Raw genomic sequence first — 18449 nt, forward strand, 5'->3', positions numbered from 1 at the left:
CCCTTTCCATACCTGTGCCAGAAGGAACCGGGGCTGGGGGGGGGGGGGAGGGCAGGGGAGGGGGGGGCAGGCCAAGCATCAGCTGAATGGGACGGAGCTGGAATCTGTAACTCTCGTTTCCTTTTTTTGCTATGGCACTTGCTGTATCTTTCTTACTTTAACCTATTAAAGCCTTTTTGTGTCTTTCGCCTCCTGAAGTAAAGGGTTCTTGTCTAGCTTTACTGGGGTTTCTTAAAACAAAATTTCCATCTTTATTTATTTGGATTTGTATGCTGCCCGACTCCAGTGGTATTTATTGTTAGATAGAAACATAGACACGTAGAAGATTGACGGCAGAAAAAGACCTCATGGTCCATCTAGTCCAGTGTTTCCCAACCTTGGCAACTTGAAGCTATTTGGACTTCAACTCCCAGAATTCCCCAGCCAGCAAATGCTGGCTGGGGAATTCTGGGAGTTGAAGTCCAAATAGCTTCAAGTTGCCAAGGTTGGGAAACACCGATCTAGTCTGCCCTTATACTATTTCCTGTATTTTATCTTAGGATGGATATATGTTTATCCCAGGCTTGTTTAAATTCAGTGACTATGGATTTACCAACCACGTCTACTGGAAGTTTGTTCCAAGGATCTATTGTTATTATTTTTTATTTATTTATTGGATTTCTATGCCGCCCCTCTCTGAGGATTCAGGACGGCTCACAACATTTAGTTAGTTAGCTAGTTAAATTTATAGGCCACCCTTCTCCAAGTGGCGTACAACAATAAAAATACAATGGTAAAAATATAGTTTTAAAACACCAATTATAAACATTCATACATCATTCGTACATAACTACTGGCTGGATCAGAGTATAACGCTCAACGGCCACAGGCCTGCTGGCAAAGCCATGTTTTTAAGGCCTTTTGGAAGGCCGTAAGGGTGGGGGCTGTACGAATCTCTGGGGGGAGTTGGTTCCAGAGGCCCGGGGCCGCAACAGAGAAGGCCCTTCCCTGCGGCCCCGCCAGCCAGCATTGCTTGGCTAAGAGGACCTGGAGAAGGCCAACTCTGGGTTCTGATCAGTCGCTGGTATGTGTGCGGCAGGTATGGTGCTTTTTCCATGTTTTAATAATTGTGGGGGTTTTCCCCCCCTTCAAAACATTTTAACTTCTCATCTAAGAAGCTTCCTCAGCTCTAAGAGTTGGAACTGAAGAAGTTTCTTGGATGAGAAGCAAAATGGTTTCAATGGGGGGAAAAACCCAAGAAAGTCCAATTGCCTTTTGGGAGGGCATCTTTGGATGATTGAGACTGTAATGCAGTGGTTTATAACCTGGGGGTCGGAACTCCTTTGGGGGTTGAATGACCATTTCACAGCCTAAGACAAATTTCCCATGGTGTTAGGAAGCTTCTATTCTGGTGCCTTGGAACGTATTTTTACAGTCCGACCAATCAGGCATTTGCAGTGGGGGTATCCCCCTGACCTTCCTGCCAATCAGCTTAAAGCTCTGTTGGAAGAACTGGTGCTAGACTTATGGTTGGGGTCACCACAACATGAGGAACTGTATTAAGAGATCGCAGCATTAGAAAGGTTGAGAGCCATTGATAGATCACGGGCCAGGTGCATCAGGCACTAGCCACTCCCAACCCCCGTTTTAGTGGAGGGGGGAAAAGATATAATAAGTCACGGAATGACAATGTGTCGTTGCAAATTTGACACCCCTGCTGTAGACATTTCCATCTTGCCAAGCTTTCTGGGAAGACGAATTTTGAATTTATGGTTGTATCGCAATGACCCAGAAAGGGGGGGAATGCAGAATTATGTTGACATCTTCGTAGCTTATTCTTTTAGCATTGCTCAAAGAAAGCAAATCAGTTCTGTAGACCTTTTCACTGTTAATAGGTTATAAATGTGTGTCCCTCTCATATCCAGCCCAAATTCCTATTTTAAAAACAAGGCATGAGATTATCTGTATAGTGCCTATGTTTGAAACAAGAATTAATTTTACAAAGTTGGCTTTGCTATACCTTTTCCTAATATTTTGAAACAGGGAGTTTACAGTTCAATTCCCCCTTCCTACCGTTAGTGGTAGGGTTCCAATAGTATGATATGTTGCATCTGAATAAGATCAAGGTGGTGTTGGTATTTAAAAAGTTTTAAACAATGACATAACACAACAGTCAGTAGCAAGTAGATGATCCCTTCCCAACCTCATTCTTGAAATGATACAAATAAAAACCAACAAACTTACTTCAAACTTTTCTCTCACAACACCATTCCCTCACCCAAAGCCCTTTGTTATCTTGACAAATTATAAAATGAATGGGTTTATGACATTCCCTTTCTTTAGATAAAAAGCTGCCTTTGTCATTCCTCAGTTCAGCTGCTATTGGAGTTTAGAAACAGACAGACAGATAGATCTCTATTGGCCAAGTGATTGGATGCACAAGGAATTTGTCTTTGGTGCATATGCTCTCAGTGTACATAAAAGAAAGTATACATTTGTCAGCCATGAGCTACAACACTTAACAATCGTCACGGGTCAAATAAGCAATGAAGAAACAACATTAATAAAAATTTAAGGATACTAACAACAAATTGCAGTCATACAGTCATAAGTGGGAGGAAATGGGTGATAGGAATGCTAAGAAAAAAACTAATAGTAATAGTGCAGATACACTAATCAGCAAAAAGAAGGCGAGGGTTATTTTGTTTCAATCTGATGCATTTCTGTTAAAATTCATGCACATTATATGTTCGTGTTTTCTACCTTATAAGACAGAAATCTAAATTGGGAGGATGAAATTTATTTCAAATGTCTCTTTGTCCTAGCAGGCTTGGCCAATCGTGAGGGATTCTAGGAACCACCAGTAGCATTTATGCAATCGCAGGATCTCAACCTAGATCAGGTGTGTCAAACTAATGTCCCCTGGCCAGGTGTGTCATGTGCAAGCCACACCCACCCCTCTCCGTGAAGGGAAAAAACGTGATGTCACATCATGGCGGCAATGTGACACTGAGTTTGACCCCCTTCTGGACCTATTATTTTCCAGAAGACTTTTTTAAAAAAGACCACACACTTTGTTTTCATAATTAATAATTAAATCATGGTCAATGCAGCAGAAGGCAATTGACTATAGAGCTGTCTTCAAACCTATAGGAGCAGCAGAAATGCTAGCTACATCATCTGCCAGCCAGGTTTAGTAAATAATGGTCAAATTTTGCAAGTCTTGCTAACATATTAATACTGTATAGGAAATAGACTCTCCTGTCTAATTTCTGACAAGGGGTAATGATTTCTGACAGTATCAAAATGGGTGAACATTGCGGTCAGGCGGTAGGAAAAGCAAGTAGAATGCTTGGACTGCATAGATAGAGGTATAATAAGCAGGAAGAGGGAGATTGTGATCCTGCTGTATAGAGAGCTGGTGAGACCACATTTGGAATACTGTGTTCAGTTCTGGATGCTTCACCTACAGAAGCATATTGATAAAATTGAACGGGTCCAAAGACGGGCTACAAGAATGGGGGAAGGCATAAAACCTATCAGGAAAGACTTCATGAACTCAATCCGTATAGTTGGAGCACAGAAGCAAAAGGGGGGACATGATCGAAACATTTAAATATTTTAAAGGGTTAAATAAGTTTCAGGAGTGAAGTGTTTTAATAGGAAAGTGAACACAAGAAAAAGGGGGCACAATCTGAGGTTAGTTGGGGGAAAGATCAGAAGCAACATGAGAAAATATTATTTTACTGAAAGAGTAGTAGATCTTTGGAACAAACTTCCAGCAGATGTGGTTGGTAAATCCACAGTAACTGAATTTAAGCATGCCTGGGATAAACACATATCCATTCTAAGATAAAATACAGGAAATAGTATAAGGGCACACTAGATGGACCATGAGGTCTTTTTCTGCCATCAATCTTCTATGTTTCTGTCTAGATCAGTAAACGTCATATTTACAACTTGTATTACACATAAAGCTTCTTACCTCACCTTTCTTGTAATTTTATTGGTTGCCTGGCTGAATATAAGAAGTTAGGTCTAAGGTATTCCCAGTGTACTTTACTCGGCTGGGTCTGGTTCCAATAGGTGTAGTCAATTGCTTTCTGCACACAATTGAGCATAAACTGTGCCCACTCTAGCAGTATACCTTCTATAAATCCATGGACGATAATACCGAAATACGGGAATTATTCCCGCCTTTTGGAATAAAAATAGCCGACGCCTCCTCAGTCTTGGATTAATGAATCGGGCAGCAGAAGCGGAAGGAAAAGAAATGGAAGTTTGGCCCGTGAAATGGTTCTGCTGTCTTCTGATGTCATAGGTAAGACACCTTGAACACTCTATGAGTTCCACGCAGTTGACTCAACAATACCTTTCCTCATTTCTTTAGAGGTAGGCCTCAAGCTTGAGGGGCTCGTTTGTTTAATGAGCCATAAAATAGTCTCACTAGATCCCGTTTGAGCTGCATGTGCTCTGGGCCTGAACATCTCTTTCTGCTTGCTTAGCGTTGTTCACAATTCCAAGAGGGAAATGTGACATGATTCATCCAAGCTAGCAGGGTAACCGGATGAGCAGCATGTTAGGGAAATGCTAGCAAGCTCACTTTGGGAGGGGGGGTTAATGTTTTAAAATACGACCCTCATGAAGCACGAGAAATACGTACAGCGGCATCCAATCAACGAAGGAACTCGGTTAGTGTGATTTTTCTTCTTCATAATTTAGCATAAAAACTTGCAGGAATATTGTTCTGTCTGGGTTCCCCCAGACCTCAACACCAACTGGAAAAAACAGCCAGACACGCTGGTAAAAGTAAAAGTACTTTATAGCTTGAAAAATAAACACAGAGGAAAACCTGTTCTTCCCAACAGACAGGCTATAAGACTTTACAGCAGAGTCCTGATGTCCAGACAATACAGCAAGCTTCTTGCTGGCACACCCACCACTGTAGAGAATAAGACCCCCACCTTTCCCCCCCAAGGTTTCAGTATTCAAAGTCACAAACCAGAATTCCAAGACGCCAAAGATCACAGCCAGGTCCCAGGACTCCCAAAGATAATACTCCACAAGCCAGGAAGGGTGGGTCTGCCTTTTAGCCTTTCCAGAGAGCACCACACCCAAACCCAGCTGTTGCCTCTTTAGTGCTGAAAGTACCTAGCTAATTGGTCCCTGCGCTGTGTTGCTCTTCTCTGTCGCAGATCGATTATTGCTTGTGCATTTTCCTCTAAGGAATCCAGGCTGCTTGCTGGGGAGAGCTCCCTCTGGGGGGACTCTGGCTGTCCTCCCTCTTCCTCAGCCTGAGATTCCTCCTCCTCGTCTGCCTGCACCTCCTGTTCCTCATCCTCCCCCTCTGAGCCGGAAACCGACAGAAGATCAGCCGTTCCCTGAGGGGCCTCAGACGGAACCACAACAAATATCAGAGGGTTTTTTTAAAAAAAAACAAAAACCTGTATACACCCAAAGGGAGGTGGTAGACATTGGACTACTGTATTTTTCACAGTATAAGACACACCTTAGTTTTTTGGGAGGAAAATAGGGAAAAGAATCTGCTTATCATGTATTCATCTGGCTAGCATCCTTAGTCTGGTCAGTTTCAGCACATTATTTTATCCCCTGGTTAAGGGCTTAAAAAAAACATTCTGAGAGAGTAACAATGAAAGAGCTTGCAAGCCAGTGAGAGCTGGGAACATCCTAAGCACCTGGAATGAAACAATCAGAGCAAGTAGAGCAATAGAAAAAACCCTGCAAAGACTTAGGGCTTGGAAAACATTCTTCTTTGCAGAGAGTTAACAATGAAACAGCTTGCAAGCCGGTAAGAGTTGGAAATATTGTTAGCATCTGGTTAGGGCTGGAAAGAAACATTTGGGCAAGTAAAGCAATGAAAAAAAAACCCTACAAAGACAGGGTTTGGAAAACATTCCTTGCAGAGAGTAACAATGAAAGATCTTGCAAGTGAGTAAGAGCTGGGAACATCATTAGCATCTGATTAGGGCTGGAAAGAAACACTTAGAGCAAGTTAGACATGGAAAAAAAACCCTGCAAAGACGTAGGGCTTGGAAAATATTCTTCACAGAGAGTAACAATGAAAGAGCTTGCAAGCAGGTAAGAGCTGGGAATATTGTTAGCACCTGATTAGGGGCTGGAAAGAAACATTAGGAGCTAATAGAGAATGAAAAAAAAAAAATCTAAGACAGGGTTTGGAAAACATTCTTTACAGAGAATAACAAACTTTATCCTGAGACAGTAACAATGAAAGAGCTTGCAAGACAGTAAGAACTGGGAACATCTTTAGCACCTGGAAAGAAGCAGTCGGAGCAAGTAGACAATGGAAAAAGCCCTGCAAAGACTTAGGGCATGGAAAACATTCTTCTTTACAGAGAGTAACCATGAAAGAGCTTGCAAGCCGGTAAGACCTGGGAACAGTGTTAGTATGTGGTTAGGGCTGGAGCAAGTAAAACAGTGGGGGGGGAAACCACCTACCAAGACAGGGTTTGGAAAACATTTCTCACAAAGGAATGAAAGAGCTTGCAAGTGGGTAAGAGCTGGGAATATCATTAGCACCTGGTTAGGGCTGGAAAGAATTCTATCTATTCTGTTTAAGGGAAGTCTCACAGATCACGTAAAATCAAGCCCACCTAACCATCATTTCACCTGCTCCCCTGCAAATACACACATATACACAACAACACACATAGCCTTGGGACATCTCCCTCTGGTTTTACTTCCTACACACCCTTCTGCTCCAAAGCATGTCCACTGTTTTGTTTTCAGAATCCTGGCCATCCCTAGACATGTCACCCGGAATGGCCCTGTTCTCCTTTTTTTGGCCCCATTTAACCCATTTTAGATATATAATATAAAAAAGACCAAGCCACCAAAAGGGGCAGGCAGGAGACAGGAAGCCCTCTGCAAAATGCAGGACCTTTAAAAGGGGGCTTCCCCGCATTTTTAAAAATAGTGGCATTGATTGATCTGGAAAAGGGTAAGTGGTGTCAAAAGTGGGGCGTTGCCTTTTTTTTTGTTAGAATGTGTGTGTGTGTGTGTGTGTGTGTGTGTGTGTGTGTGTGTGTGTGTTGCTAAGGGGCGTGCATAAGGGCACCATTGTGCCTACAGTCCCTGTCTTCTGGAGACCTCACCTACAAAAAGATATTGACAAAGTTGAACGGGTACAAGAATGGTGGAAGGTCTTAAGCATAAAACGTATCAGGAAAGATTTAATGAACTCAATCTGTATAGTCTGGAGGACAGAAGGGAAAGGGGGGACGTGATCAAAACCTTTAAATATGTTACATGGTTAAATAAGGCTCAGGAGGGAAGTGTTTTTAATAGGAAAGTGAACACAAGAACAAGGGGCCACAATCTGAAGTTAGTTGGGGGGAAAGATCAGGAGCAACGTGAGAAAATATTATTTTACTGAAAGAGAAGTAGATGCTTGGAACAAACTTCCAGCAGACGTGGTTGGTAAATCCACAGTGACTGAATTTAAACCCGCCTGGGATAAACATATATCCATCCTAAGATAAAATACAGGAAATAGTACAAGGGCAGACTAGATGGACCACGAGGTCTTTTTCTGCCGTCAATCTTCTATGTTTCTATGTCTTGCTGTCCTATTGTCCTAATTTACCTGTACTTGCTCAATTTATGTTTTATGTTTATATCAATATCTGCCATCTTGCAAAAGTTTTTGACAAAGAAAAAATAAATAAATAAATAAATAAATAAAATAAAATAAAATAATAAATCAGCCTTTCATCCTTCCGAGGTGGGTAAAATGAGGACCCGGATTGTGGGGGCAATAGGCTGGCTCTGCTAAAAAGTGCTATTGCTAACATGTTGTAAGCCGCCCGCAGTCTAAGGAGAAGGGCGGCATAAAAAACGAAAAAATATATAAATAATAAATAAAACAATAAATAAAACAAGTCATGAAATCTGCTTTTTCCTCCTCAAACCACTTCATTCATCGCCACGACTTTCCGGTGTACTGGAATGCACCGCTCCTTTCTGATCATAATTTTTTAAAAGCAAAACAAATTAAAATGGGGAAAATGGCAAAAATGGGGAGAGGCTTGCTCCCCGCCCAGCGGCAGGGCGCTTTGGTTTCCATAGAAACTCCAAACAGCCTCTTGGGAGTGATCTATGGGGAAGGAGCTGTCCGGTCCCGGATCAGCCTCGGAATCCCGTCCCGGTTCGTATTGCAGATCTCCAGCCTTGGGAGGTGGGCGCGGGAGGCGAACGAGGCGCGCGAAGGACCCGGCACGCCTTTTGCAAAGCCAGAAGGTCCCAATCTGAGCTAGAGAGAGAGAGAGATCTGTCTCCTCTATTCCCTTCCAAAATCTCCCCTCTTGGCGGCGAGGGAAAGTACCCTTTGCACACGCTCAGAGGCGCTCTTCCCCGTGGGTCATCAATGCAGATGGTTTGGGGGTTGGAATCCCGGTTAGAAGCCATGGTTTCATGCACGAGCTTTAGTGGGGACGTGGTGCCTTAGTGTTACACGAATAGTTTAAAATTGGGTATAATAATAATAATAATAATAATAATAATAATAATAATGATGATGATGATGATGATGATGATGATGATGATGATGGTGGTGGTAATAATAATAGTAATAATAATAATGATGATGGTGATGATGATGGTAATAATAATAGTACTGTAATAATAATAATAATAATAATAATAATAATAATAATAATGCTTTATTAGATTTGTATCCCCAGTTTATGGCAATGGTTTCAATTTTGGAGGAGGGAACAAGGCTGCAGGATGGGGTGGGGTGCGAATGAATTGGTATGAGGAAGTACAGGGTACACAAGTATTGTGCACACTGGAACAATTTCTAGAAGGTAATTTATGTAAGGTTTACATTGTGCAAATCAAATTGATTGGCAAACCGCCCTCTCTTTGTGATTTACTGTGGCAACTGGGATTACTCAGAAGCAAAGGAAAAATCCTGCAAAAAATGGGTTCATAAATCCATCGCAAATACAATGACATGTCCTGAAGCAAAGGGATGCTAGAAAAAAGTTCAGAAATGTTTGCAAGGCATCATGGAAATATTAATGGAATTTACCCCAAAATGCTTCTTGCTGGGAATAATGAGAAAACAGTACCTCCAAATTAATCTCCCCCCCTCTTCTTTTATTATATTGATGTCCAGTTGGACTGAGTGTGTATGATTGTGTAACAGATAAGTTTTTATAGCAATGTGTTTTAAATTAGTTTTTAAAAAGTTTTTAACATTAGGTTTGTATTTATATTGTATTGCTGTTATGTTGTGAGCCGCCTCGAGTCTTCGAAGAGGGGCGTCATTTATTTATTTATTTTATTTATTTCATTTATTTATTTATTAGATTTCTATGCCGCCCCTCTCCGCAGACTCAGGGCGGCTCACAACAGTGATAAAAACAATATATAATGACAAATCTAATAATTAGAATCTAAAATAACAATTGTACATTTAAAAATCTAAAAGATCAAATCCTTAAACTACTGATACGTGTTGACACTAACAATTACATCGAAAACATATAGATAAAAACTTTAGGGAAATCTACACCACCTATGTGCTTAAAACAAAGGCCGCATAGCATGAAAGCCCCAGCTCTAACGCTGGCACTATACACTCTTCTTACTACTCCTCTTCTGTTCCAATTTCCTACCCCCCTCCCCTTTACATCTCTTTCCCTTCTTCCCCAACCCCCTCCCTTTTCTTCTTTCTCCTTCCCCACCTACGAATACTATATAAGAAAATTATAAATGTTAGACTGTACATTATATATATTCCCTTTGCCTTTCTGTACCCTGTTTTTAATGTATATATTCAATAAAAACATTTTATAATTTTTAAAAAAATCTAAAAGCAAGGAACCCCAATATAAAAAACATACATACAGTCATATCATGCACAAAAACTACATAGGCAGGGGGAGATGTCTCAGTTCCCCCACGCTTGACGACAGAGGTGGGTTTTAAGGAGTTTACGAAAGGCAAGGAGAGTGAGGGCAGTTCTAATCTCTGGAGAGAGCTGATTCCAGAGGGTCGGAGCCACCACAGAGAAGGCTCTTCCCCTGGGTCCCGCCAGACGACATTGATTAGTCGATGGGACCCGGAGAAGACCAACTCTGTGGGACCTAACCGGCTGCTGGGATTCGTGCGGCAGAAGGCGGTCATACAAATCAAATCAAATCAAGTCAAGTCAAGTCAAGTCAAGTCAAGTCAAGTCAAGTCAAGTCAAACCAAACCAAACCAAACCAAACCAAACTAAACCAAATCAAATCAAATCAATAAATGGCTTGCATGCTGGCAAATGTGGCTCCACGTACCAGCTGTGACACATGTGCCATAGGTTTGCCTTCTGCGCATGCTCAAGAAGCAAAATCTCACGATGTCCGTGTGAGATTTCGGTGATTTTTAGCTATTTTTTGCTTCCATGCCACACTGCATACCGGTAGCAAAAATGGAGGGGCACGCCTGTCCGAGTGAGATTTGGCTTCTGTGCATGCGCGAGAGGACCCATGTTTGAGAGAGAAGCAAAAAACCCCACCCGAATCTCACGCAGCTGAGCGTCCTCTCATGAGATTCTGTTTCTTCTGCATGAGCAGAATCCAAATCTTGCTCACATGCGCACGCCCCTCCGCCGGCCACCTCCAGCTGCGCATGCATTGCACCGGTAGTGGCGGTAACTGGGTCATCTGATCACCTTTTGGGTCAGTGAGGAAGCCCGGTTCACTTAACAACTGTGTGGTCCCGACTTAACAGCTGCACTGATTCACTAAACAACTGTGGCAAGGAAAGTCACGGGACAAAACTCATTTAACAACTGTCTCACTTAGCGACATACATTTTGGCCTATACGGTGGTTATACGTTGTTCTGCCGGGCTCTCTGATAGGAGCCTCCCAAAAATTCAAGGGTACAAATTTCAGACACACACATGTTTGAAAATTCAAAACAATGTTCTTTATCCCAAAATTCAAAATAAACTAAGCACTCTTTTTGTATTGCAAAGAGCACTCTTCCCAAAGCAACTGGGTAGTCTGTACAAGTTCCTTTAAGCAGTCATTAAGTACTTAGCTAGCAGATGTGAAGAAACTTCACACCCCTTCTTCTTCCAACAAAGTGAGACACACACACACACGCATTGCTCTGCTTTGGTTTCAAAGGCATGAAAAAGCAACACACAAGTCCAGCACACAAGATTCCTAACGAACTATGATCAGATATTCTTCCACAACGGCCAAACCCACATGCTGCTATTTATAGCAGCAGCCCTAAGTTACTGGAGCCCCACCCAAACACAGGTGGCCTCCCTTATTTCCTGTAATATGTTCTTTCTTGGTCTCCTCTACGCATAATTCTGTGCTTGCGTGGGTCCAAAATGTCATCATCTGAATCAATAGAAGATAAGGGAGATTGACTGTCTTGGCTGTGTGCCAAGCCCTCCTCTGCTGAGTCACTCCCACCTTCTTCTTCGTCCGAGGAAACTAAACTCTGCACTGATTCTGTCGGCAATAACACAGGCCTATGACATGTTGAAGTTTCCCCTGCATCTACCTCCCCATTCCCTGGGGCAGGAGCTGGGCCAGAGCCAACCACAACATAAGTTGAGGATTATTTGTACACCGATGGACAGATACAAAGACAAAGACGCAAACAGTGAGTAGCTGCCTCAGTTATAGAGCCGATTGTGCTGACCCTAAGAGATACACAGGGTAGGTGTTGTGGTTAGCTCTGGCCCAGATCCTGCCCCAAGGACTGTGGATGTGGGGGAGACATCCACATGGTGCAGGCCTGTTTTGCTTCCGGTGGAATCTGCTGATGAAGGCTCCTCTGACCAAGAAGACATGGGTGACAGGGAGGAGGAGAGTATGGCAGACAGCTCAGAAGGAGATCAATTATCTAGCTCCTCCTTGGATTCGGAACAAGAGTTAATGATACAGCCACGAATGCGGAGAGCGATGCATAGGCAGCAACAACTGAGAGATTATTATCAAAGAAAATGAGGCCACCTGTGGTTGGGTGGGGCTGTGGTAATTAGTGAGGCTGCTATAAATAGCAGCCTGTGGGTTTGGCCATTGTGGAGGATTATCTGATCATTGTGTTTCATGACTGCTTTACTGACTTTGACCTTTGTGTGCTGATTTTTCCCCGCTTTGAAACTAAACCAGAGCAAAGTGTGTTTCACTTTGTGAAAGAAGAAGGACTGTGAATTGCCTCACAACTGCAAGATAAGTATCACAGAACTGATAAGGGACTTGAACAAATTACCAGTTTGTTTGGAGACGAGTGCTCTTTGCTACACCAAAAGAGGGCTTGGTTTAAGTGAATTTTCATTATAAAGAACATTGTTTTATTTATTTATTATTTATTTATTTATTACTTAGATTTGTATGCCGCCCCTCTCCGAAGACTCGGGGCGGCTCACAACATGTAGAAACAAATCATAAGTAAACAGAAATTTTAAAAATATTTAAATAATTAAAAGACCCCATATGCTAACAGACACACACAGAGACATGCCATGCATAAATTAAACATGCCCAGGGGGAGATGTTTCAGTTCCCCCATGCCTGACGGCAAAGGTGGGTTTTAAGGAGTTTACGGAAGGCAGGAAGAGTAGGGGCAGTCCTAATCTCCGGGGGGAGTTGGTTCCAGAGGGCCGGTGCCGCCACAGAGAAGGCTCTTCCCCTGGGGCCCGCCAACCGACACTGTTTAGTTGACGGGACCCGGAGAAGGCCCACTCTGTGGGACCTAATCGGTCGCTGGGATTCGTGCGGCAGGAGGCGGTCTCGGAGATATTCTGGTCCAATGCCATGAAGGGCTTTAAAGGTCATGACCAACACTTTGAATTGTGACCGGAAACTGATCGGCAACCAATGCAGACTGCGGAGTGATGATGAAATATGGGCATACCTAGGTAAGCCCATGATTGCTCTCGCAGCTGCATTCTGCACGATCTGAAGTTTCCGAACACTTTTCAAAGGTAGCCCCATGTAGAGAGCATTACAGTAGTCGAACCTCGAGGTGATGAGGGCATGAGTGACTGTGAGCAATGAGTCCCGGTCCAGATAGGGCCGCAACTGGTGCACCAGGCGAACCTGGGCAAACGCCCCCCTCGCCACAGCTGAGAGATGTTGTTCTAATGTGAGCTGTGGATCGAGGAGGACGCCCAAGTTGCGGACCCTCTCTGAGGGGGTCAATAATTCCCCCCCCCAGGGTAATGGATGGACAGATGGAGTTGTCCTTGGGAGGCAAAACCCACAGCCACTCCGTCTTATCCGGGTTGAGCTTGAGTCTGTTGACACCCATCCAGGCCCCGACAGCCTCCAGGCACCGGCACATCACTTCCACCGCTTCGTTGACTGGGCATGGGGTGGAGATGTAAAGCTGGGTATCATCCGCATATTGATGATACCTCACCCCATGTCCTTGGATGATCTCGCCCAGCGGTTTCATGTAGATGTTAAATAGCAGGGGGGAGAGGACCGACCCCTGAGGCACCCCACAAGGGAGAGACCTAGGAGTCGACCTCTGGCCCCCCACTAACACCGACTGCGACCGGCCAGAGAGGTAGGAGGAGAACCACTGCAGAACAGTGCCTCCCACCCCCAGCCCCTCCAACCGGTGCAGAAGGATACCATGGTCGATGGTATCGAAAGCCGCTGAGAGGTCAAGGAGCACCAGGACAGAGGATAAACCCCTGTCCCGGGCCCGCCAGAGATCATCCATCAACGCGACCAAAGCGGTTTCCGTGCTGTAACCGGGCCTGAAACCCGACTGCCGGGGACCTAGAATTTTGAATTTTCAAACGTGTGTGTGTCTGAAATTTGTACCTGTGAATTTTCGGGAGGATTCTACCAGAGAGCTCGACAGAACAGTAAGTGATGTGGAGAATTTAGCTAGCACATTGTAATGGTGAGCTCTCACTTGTCTATTCCAGGTGGCTGTGCAGTGCGCCATGACTGACGTACCTGGTAATTGTGAGTTGCTGTACAGACGGTGGATCTGGCACCTAGAACATGCAGGTGAATTGAGAAAATTAGTGTGTGCAAAATATTATGATTGTAGCATTTTGGTGTCGGGGACTGAAGGCATCATTTATGTAGGTCATCAAGTATTCTATGCCATTTTCTAAATTAAAGCATCAATAACAGATGGTGGCACTTTTGCATGAAAACATCTAGCAAAGAATAGTTGGCTGTCTCTCTAAATAATTACACAATGTATAATTTGATATATAAATAATGACTGAGTCATTTCTGGTGAGAAAGGTGACGATAAAAATTTGAAAAATAAAATTATTTCTCCTATCAAGCTGCTGTTATGTTTACAAATGTTTTCCTAACACTCAAACAGAACATACTTTCGGTGATTTGAGCTCCATTGCTATTACTTAATGTTCTTTTAAAGAACTGCAGTTTGATTCTGCACCTTACTTTTATTTTTATTTATTTATTAGAATATTGCCACTTATTCACACATGGCAACTCATGGCCACTTACAGGGATATAAAATCATCGCATATAAAAAGTAATGCCAATAAAAGAAAATAATCAAATAATAAATTAATAAAATAATTGGGCGAACAGTGCAGTCAGGGGGTAGGGAAAGCAAGTAGGATGCTTGGCTGCATAGCTAGAGGTATAACAAGCAGGAAGAGGGAGATTATGATCCCGCTATATAGAGTGCCACATTTCGAGTACTGTGTTCAGTTCTGGAGACCTCACCTACAAAAAGATATTGACAAAATTGTACGGGTCCAAAGACGGGCTACAAGAATGGTGGAAGGTCTTAAGCATAAAACGTATCAGGAAAGACTTCATGAACTCAATCTGGAGAACAGAAGGAAAAGGGGGGACATGATCGAAACATTTAAATATGTTAAAGGGTTAAATAAGGTCCAGGAGGGAATTGTTTTTAATAGGAAAGTGAACACAAGAACAAGGGGACACAATCTGAAGTTAGTTGGGGGAAAGATCAAAAGCAACGTGAGAAAATATTATTTTACTGAAAGAGTAGTAGATCCTTGGAACAAACTTCCAGCAGACGTGGTTGTTAAATCCACAGTAACTGAATTCAAACATGCCTGGGATAAACATATATCCATCCTAAGATAAAATACAGAAAATAGTATAAGGGCAGACTAGATGGATCATGAGGTCTTTTTCTGCCGTCAGTGTTCTATGTTTCTAATATAATAGCCCTCCACCCCTCACTCCGGAGACAACACATCACATAAGCCATTTAATAGGCTCCATCCAACTCTGGGTTCCCCAGGCCCACTGGCAGAACCAGGAAGAGTGGGGGCCATTTTATCCTGGGGGGGATAATGTTTGTTAAACAGGGGATAATGTTTGTTAAACAGGCATTAGTAGATAACAACAATAATATTAAAATTAAACAATTTAATAATTTAACAATTAAAATAATCAGAAGAATGAATGAAAGCATTATTATTGCTTTCATTCGTTCTTCTGATTACAGTATTTTATTCAAATACCGCCAACATTATTGGCAATACATTGTTCCCTCACTTTTCGCAGGGGATGCGTTCCGAGACCGCCCGCAAAAGGCAAATTTCTGCGAAGTAGAGATGAGGAAGTAAATACACTATATTTGGCTATGAACATTATCACAAGCCTTCCCTTAACACTTTAAACCCCTAAATTACAATTTCCCATTCCCTTAGCAACCATTTTAGATTATTACTCACCATGTTTATTCATTAAAGTTTATTAAAAATATTTATTAAAGGCAGAATAAAGTTTGGCAATGAAATATGATGTCATCAGGAGGGGGAAACCGTGATATAAGGGAAAAAACCGCGAAGTATATTTTAATTCATATTTTTGAAAAACTGTGGAATAGACTTTTCGCGAAGTTTGAACCTGCGAAAATCGTGAGAACACTGTATCTTTTCAATTTCTGAATGTGTTCATGTAACTTAGCCTTATTCCTTGTTGTTTAATGACTTGTTTAATTAACAATTGACCCAATTTCGTTTTGTCTTATTCTTTGTATTATCTCTGTCAGTACGAATATTTAATTCAATTAATTCTAAATTTAATTGAACCTAACTAATCTTATACCAATCTAATAGAAAATTGTTAACCTATAAGAATAACCCTTAACTAAATAATATTATTTAATCAAAACTTATACACAATTGGCATTATTATCATCACAATCAAATATAATAATTCTAAAATAAAAAAAATCTATGGCTCTCCATAATCAATCATTCATTTTCTTTTGATCTTTTCAACTCTACCATTCTTGAAAATGTGTCCCTTCCACCCCCATTTTCTTAGCTTCTTCTTTTTCTTTCTTTTGCGTTTGTACCAACAACTTCTTTCCTCCCAAACTCCTTTTCTCCCCTCCACCTTTTCAGGGACCCTCATGCTCTGTTTAACAACCTGTATTTATTTATTTATTTATTTATTTATTTATTTATTTATTTATTTATTTGTTTGTTTGTTTGTTTGTTTGTTTGTTTGTTTGTTTGTTTGTTTATTTATTTATTTATTTATTTATTTATTTATTTATTTATTTATTTATTTATTTATTTATTTATTTATTTATTTATTTATTTATTTATTTATTTATTTATTTATTTATTTATTTATTTATTTATTTATTTATTTATTTATTTATTTATTTATTTATTTATTTATTGGATTTGTATGCCGCCCCTCTCCACAGACTCGGGGCGGCTAACAATAATGATAAAAACAGCATGTAAAAAATCCAATTAAAAAAACAACTAAAAACCCTTATAATAAAACTGAACATACACACAAACATACCATGCATAACTTGTAATGGCCTAGGGCAGTGTTTCCCAACCTTGGCAACTTGAAGGTATCTGGACTTCAACTTCCAGCATTTGCTGGCTGGGGAATTCTGGGAGTTGAAGTCCAGATACCTTCAAGTTGCCAAGGTTGGGAAACACTGGCCTAGGGGGGAGGAATATCTTAACTCCCCCATGCCTGGTGGCATAAATGAGTCTTGAGTAGTTTACGAAAGACAGGGAGGGTGGGGGCAATTCTAATCTCCGGGGGGAGTTGGTTCCAGAGGGCCGGGGCCGCCACAGAGAAGGCTCCTCCCCTGGGGCCCGCCAAACGACATTGTTTAGCCGACGGGACCCGGAGAAGGCCAACTCTGTGGGACCTAACCGGTCGCTGGGATTCGTGCGGTAGCAGGCGGTTCCGGAGGTAATCTGGTCCAATGCCATGTAGGGCTTTAAAGGTCATGACCAATACTTTGAATTGTGACCGGAAACTGATCGGCAGCCAATGCAAGCCACGGAGTGTTGAAGAAACGTGGGCGAATCTTGGAAGCCTCACGATGGCTTTCGCGGCTTAGCAACTGCAGCTGGTAGAGCTGAGATTGTGATCATTGAACAAAGCGATCGCATGGCCATCTCACTTAGTGATCAATATTCTGATTTCAATTGTGGGACTTACCTGTATTTTTAGTCTATTGGTGGAACTCCTCCACTTTTTCCATTGCTTCTGTTCCTTTTGAACAAATTGTACAATTGTCAATTGCGATGTTCCAAATGCGGGAGTCAGCCTAACAGGTCACAGTTACATTTGTGAGTCATGTATCTTTTTGTACTAGGAATTCAATCTCATCTTATTTATTTGCCATAATTGCGGCATTAATGTATTTTTTGAAAAATGGCCGTGAACTTTATGTTCCAATGTTCTTTATGATTCCAGTGTTTCATAACAGCAACATTCCTACTTTCTTCTATAGTGCATTAGACTTGAATTTTGATGTTTCTTTCAACAAAAGGGTTCAGTTTCAAGCCCTCTTGAAAAATTCTCTGCATATTTGTCCAGGAATATTTTCACCAGACCATGTGTATGGTTCAACCTATCTTGCATCACATATCCAGCCATCATTCAGAAAAGTTAAATCATGGACTCAGAAAATAAATCTTCCTAGTTGTAAGGAATGAAGTTTTGGGGGAAAATAATGAGAATTTCCCAAACCAGAGAGATCTGTTATTAGATGCTTCTTGTAGACATCTAGAGAGGCTATGTAAGCATCCACCGAGTGGGGAAAAATAGGGAAAACCCATAGCTTGGCACTAATAAAAGAATAGAATTTTTTATTGGCCAAGTGTGATTGGAAACAAAAGAAATTTGTCTTTGGTGCACATGCTCTCAGTGTACATAAAATAAAATATACATTTGTCAAGAACGATGAGGTACAACACTTAACGATTGTCATAGAGGTCAAATAAGCAATTTATTTATTTATTGTATTTATTTATTTTGTCCAATACACAATGAGGGTTTTAGTGGGTATATATCTACATACACATAGTAAAATACATGATGAAGGTGATAGAGGAGATACTCATAGTAAAATATATCTTAAAAATAATAGAAAAGAAGGTATAGTAATAGAACATATCAATGAAAGAATAGAAGAAGAGATATAGGAATAGAAGAAAGG

The 18449-nt window shown here is 41.6% G+C and overlaps 1 protein-coding gene across 4 annotated transcripts in view; it reads left to right on the forward strand.

The window, feature by feature from the left end:
• The first annotated feature begins 8092 nt into the window (after positions 1 to 8092).
• Positions 8093 to 18449, forward strand: part of LOC139155532 (tubulin tyrosine ligase 3-like) — a 57334-nt gene continuing 46977 nt past the window's right edge. For all 4 annotated transcript variants that reach the window (XR_011557082.1, XM_070730704.1, XM_070730705.1 and 1 more), the window contains exons 1-2: positions 8093 to 8164; positions 13921 to 14005. Coding sequence is in view for 3 of the 4 variants with exons in the window: in XM_070730704.1 (XP_070586805.1) it covers positions 14000 to 14005 (6 nt within the window). In the remaining variant the exon portion in view is untranslated. The remainder of the gene's footprint in view (positions 8165 to 13920; positions 14006 to 18449) is intronic.

Source organism: Erythrolamprus reginae, unplaced genomic scaffold (genome assembly GCF_031021105.1).
Source record: "Erythrolamprus reginae isolate rEryReg1 unplaced genomic scaffold, rEryReg1.hap1 H_27, whole genome shotgun sequence".
Classification (NCBI taxonomy): domain Eukaryota; kingdom Metazoa; phylum Chordata; class Lepidosauria; order Squamata; family Dipsadidae; genus Erythrolamprus; species Erythrolamprus reginae.